Below are 4,079 nucleotides of genomic sequence, written 5' to 3'. Positions count from 1 at the left end.
AATAGGTCTCCAGGCCACCACATACCCTCTGCCTGGGGAGCTCATACCCACTGGCAGGTTTTCTAGGGGGCTCTGCTCAGATGACTGACCCATCAGTAAGCAGGTACCTGTGCACTAAATGATCTCTGAATTCCTCCCAACTAAATTATTCTGTGATCTAGCAGGAAAGCAGGTATTTTAGCCTTACATTGAACAAGTCTCATCCAAGTATCTTCCTGTCATTTTAACAGAATAAATCAAAACAGACCAATGGCCTCTCTATTTGACTTCCTATTGCCTTCTGTTTATACACGAGGCGTTCACAAGTTGTTAAAATTGTTCTCTTGAGAAAGCCTGTTTTCTCAAAGACCTTTTTGTGAAAGCGATGGGATGTGCAGACCTGTCTTCTTGCATCTGTGTTGGTGAGAAAGTTATTATAGTGGGACAGGGCTTTTCCTTTCAGTGGTTACCAACTGCTGTGCAAGGAAGTTGTCTGGTAACCTTTGGAGTGCCTCCAGACTTTGAACATGACATGATACGGTGTGATCCCTGCATAGTGGCAGTGACTGTACAGTGGTGTTCCATTTGTTTCAGTGCTCATACAGCAGCATGGTGGGAAGCCACCTTACATTCAGCCTGGGGTGCACGGCTGTCTCAAAGAGAACTGCAAGAGAAGACAACAGCATTTGTGGGAATGGCTGGGGCAGTGTAGTCCATGAGAACCCAAAGCTGAGAAAAGTGACCTACTTCTGGAAGACCTTTTAAAAGACCCAGTAACCACCATTCTATCACCATCAAAGCACTGCCTTTCTCTCAGCAGTTTATCCCTCTTTATTCATCTGCAGACAGTTCTTCCATTCAGGAACTCCCTTGCCTAAAGGGGTAGCTTGGCAGAGAAAGTATTCCCTGGAGACTACTGAGGAAAGACAACTGTACTTCAACAGCTTGTACAGTTCCTCAGAGGCAGGAGGAAGGATTGATCCTTGTGGAAATCCACAATAGCTGGCACCATTTATCTCAGTCAAGATAAGTTAATCTTCAAGCCCCATTCATCCCGACTTTGTTTGCTTTTTAGAACACAAGTGACAGAAATAGAGGAAAATGGGGGGATGATAAATTAGCTAATGTAATTGCTGTCTATTGACTGCTATAAAGAAAAAAAGTAATGTTGAACAGAAGTTAATGAATTAGAAGTGGAACAGAGTAGAAAGATCTTGAATTCAGACTCATTCCCTGAACTCAAAAGTCCAACTGCTATGCATTATGCTTGTAGTCCTGGGAGAGTTTGCTGGGATATCATGGGGACGAATGGTTTGTTCCAAAATACCACAGTGTGGTTTTGTAAATAGGGCTTCTCCACTTGAAGTTATGATGGCAAACAGTTTGTCTTCTAATAGAAAAATGTACCAAACAGCCACCTACCTCCTTCTAGTCAAGAATTTTTTTTCAGCAAGACACAGCAACAAAGGCAACAAGTCATCTTTGTGGAATCCATTGAGGAAAACCAGCACATTTGGAGGAGACAGACTTATGCCTGCAACTTAGACCTTGGCCTCTGAAATCTGAGGCTGTGTTTTCCTTAGGCTCCCTTTTCCCATGAAATGCCTTGAATTTTAACTTCTTGACTGAATTGGGAGGCACCATTTACTGATCATATTAGTCACAGCTGCACATCCCAAGGAGTTACCATGTCAACATCTTGTACCCAGGCCTTTGAAATGGAGCAGTTTGAAGTCAGATCAAATATCAAACATCACTGAAGGATTTTTATGAAAAAAGTGAAATTGCAATTGGACAAAAAGGAGGGAGTTGGTAATGCATTGCCTGCAACATCAGTAAAATGATCAGCAAATAAAAGAAACTTGTACTTGTGAGGTGCCAGCTCATAACTCATCTCTGAAGTCTTGCTTATGGTGTACAGAGATAGGAAGAGTTACTAGTGCCCAAGGAAAGGTGGATAATGCACTTAAGAGGTTCATGGCTGATACTGTAGCTACACATATAGCCCTTTACTTACTAGTAGTAAGTAGCTCTTGGAAATGGTCCCTCCAACTGTTGGGAGCTGGAACTCTTTACCAGGTGCCTAGGACACAAGCAGGATCAGGAGAATGGCTGGGAAGAAAGGATGGAAAAAGTGGAAAAGAATACAGGTTGTTACTCTAACCCAGACCTTTGGAAGGAGGCTAGTCCTTTGGATGCCGTAACATAAAGGTCAAAACTTTATTGAAAAACAAGGGCAACAGGGAACTCCTGAGTGTGCACTCATGTGGCAGTTCAGAAGTGTATCCAAGGACGATCTAGCAGTGGAGGATATGGTAAGCCCAGCATTAGAGACTTATTGGACTTAGGGTGTTTCAGAAAGTTTTTTTGTTTGTTTGTTTCCTCATAAAAACAAAGTCTGTGTAAAAATCTTTGCTCTGAGGAGGGGAATTTTTTCTTTAAAGAAAAAAGTGTGGTTTTACTTTTCAGCCTGGAGACGCACTCTACCCAAAAGATGAAAATGGAAAATTTATCTACCATGAGACAGACTTATGTGCCACTTGGGAGGTAAGCAAACACAACATCCATCCATATATGCTTTAAAAAACATAGATCCTTATTCTCAGTTTTACTTATGGACTTCATAAACAGAGCTGAGGTATATTGACAGGGCGAATGGATCAAGTTCTACTAGCTCTATGCATAAATTTTACTTCTGTCCCTAGGAATGTTGCTTCTCGCCATCACTTAATTATTTTTATAACAAAAAAAAACATTAGTAAAATATTTGACATCCACATTCCTTCTTTCTGACAATGTACTCTACATTTGCTAGTTGAGGTATCTGTAGGTTTTTAGCAATCTCTCCTCTTTATCAGATCTTTACAGCAGGGGAAAGCTGGAGCCTTAAGAAGTGACTGCTGGATCATCCTCAAATAAAGGAAGCTTTTCACCTTCAAGATAAAACTGAATTTGCCCTAAAGCTCACATTTAAAAAAAATCAACCAACCAAAAACCAACCCACCCCCTCTCACCCCACCAAAAAAACCCCAACACAAAAACCAACAACAACAACCTCCAAACTTCTTGCTGTCAGGACAACTTCACTCACTTCTAAATTTAATTATCAAATGAGAATGCAAGGTTTTTCTGCTAAGAAAACTTGGAGGGAAGTTCGCCTGAATGATTGCATCCTAAATTTGTTTCTGATGCTCTCTAGTCCTATAGCCAGATGTCTTCTTAAGCTTACTGCCTTCAGAATCTCAGGTGAGGCAGAAAGTGAGATTAGCAATCTCCTCACATTCCTGCCTTTCAAAGGCTTGGACACTCTTTAATTCATGGCCAAAGCCAGTCAGCTCTCCTTCTGCACCAGATCTGCTGCAAAAGCATCACTAATTCAGCCCACATGAAGAGAAGTAACAATGGGCTCCTACATGCTCCACTTCAGCTTGCACCATCCAGAGCTGGATAGTCACGTCCGAGTTCAGCTCTACTCAAGGTGCAGCAGACAAAGATGGAGAATAGGTGAAATTCTGAGTGAAAGTTCAGAGTGGGAGAGAGCCTAGGGCAGGCTTGGGCTTTCCCCTGGCAGCTGAGCCATCCAGGGGACTTCCACAGTAGCTGTTTATGTTACCCTTGTCTTTGGCTGATGCAGCTCATTCTTCTCTTTCACAGGCTAATTGTTCAAATGTTAAAAGCAACAGCTGTCCAAACACTGTTTTTATCTTCAAACTGGTGGTTATTTTAAAGGATATACTCTAGCAGGTCACTCTCTTCAGCTAATAAGCCAAGAGAAAAGTAGGTGGTGGCAAGTGCCTGCAAATAATAGCATCGGTCTAAATAAAACTGGCTAAACTCAATCCAGATAATTTCACTCTCTCAGTATGGTGCTAGCAGGCAAAAATGGCTCCAGATGACTATATTTGCTGACTTGTCACTGAGTGATACAAAGCATAAGAGGCCAACTAGAGGTCATCAAATACACAGTGCCTCTTACCTCCCTGCTTTCAGCTCCTGTGAGGCAGAAAGGAATAACAAAACCAGCAGGAGCTGCATCCAGCTCCACTGTGGGGTCTGCTCTGCCTCAAACAGTCACTGAGCCAGTGTGCAGAGTTTCTGGG

General features: G+C 42.3%; 1 protein-coding gene across 1 annotated transcript in view; it reads left to right on the top strand.

The window, feature by feature from the left end:
- The window catches only part of AKR1D1 (aldo-keto reductase family 1 member D1), a gene marked incomplete at its 5' end in the record, with an annotated part of 27,256 nt that overhangs the window by 15,199 nt on the left and 7,978 nt on the right, over nt 1–4,079 (top strand). The window contains one exon of the mRNA XM_010173433.1: nt 2,449–2,526. Coding sequence (XP_010171735.1) covers nt 2,449–2,526 — 78 coding nt within the window. The remainder of the gene's footprint in view (nt 1–2,448; nt 2,527–4,079) is intronic.

The sequence above is a fragment of the Antrostomus carolinensis genome, unplaced genomic scaffold (genome assembly GCF_000700745.2).
Source record: "Antrostomus carolinensis isolate BGI_N321 unplaced genomic scaffold, ASM70074v2 scaffold8588, whole genome shotgun sequence".
Taxonomy (NCBI): domain Eukaryota; kingdom Metazoa; phylum Chordata; class Aves; order Caprimulgiformes; family Caprimulgidae; genus Antrostomus; species Antrostomus carolinensis.
The sequence above is the reverse complement of the archived record's forward strand: the minus strand, read 5'-3'. Positions and strand labels throughout refer to the sequence as shown.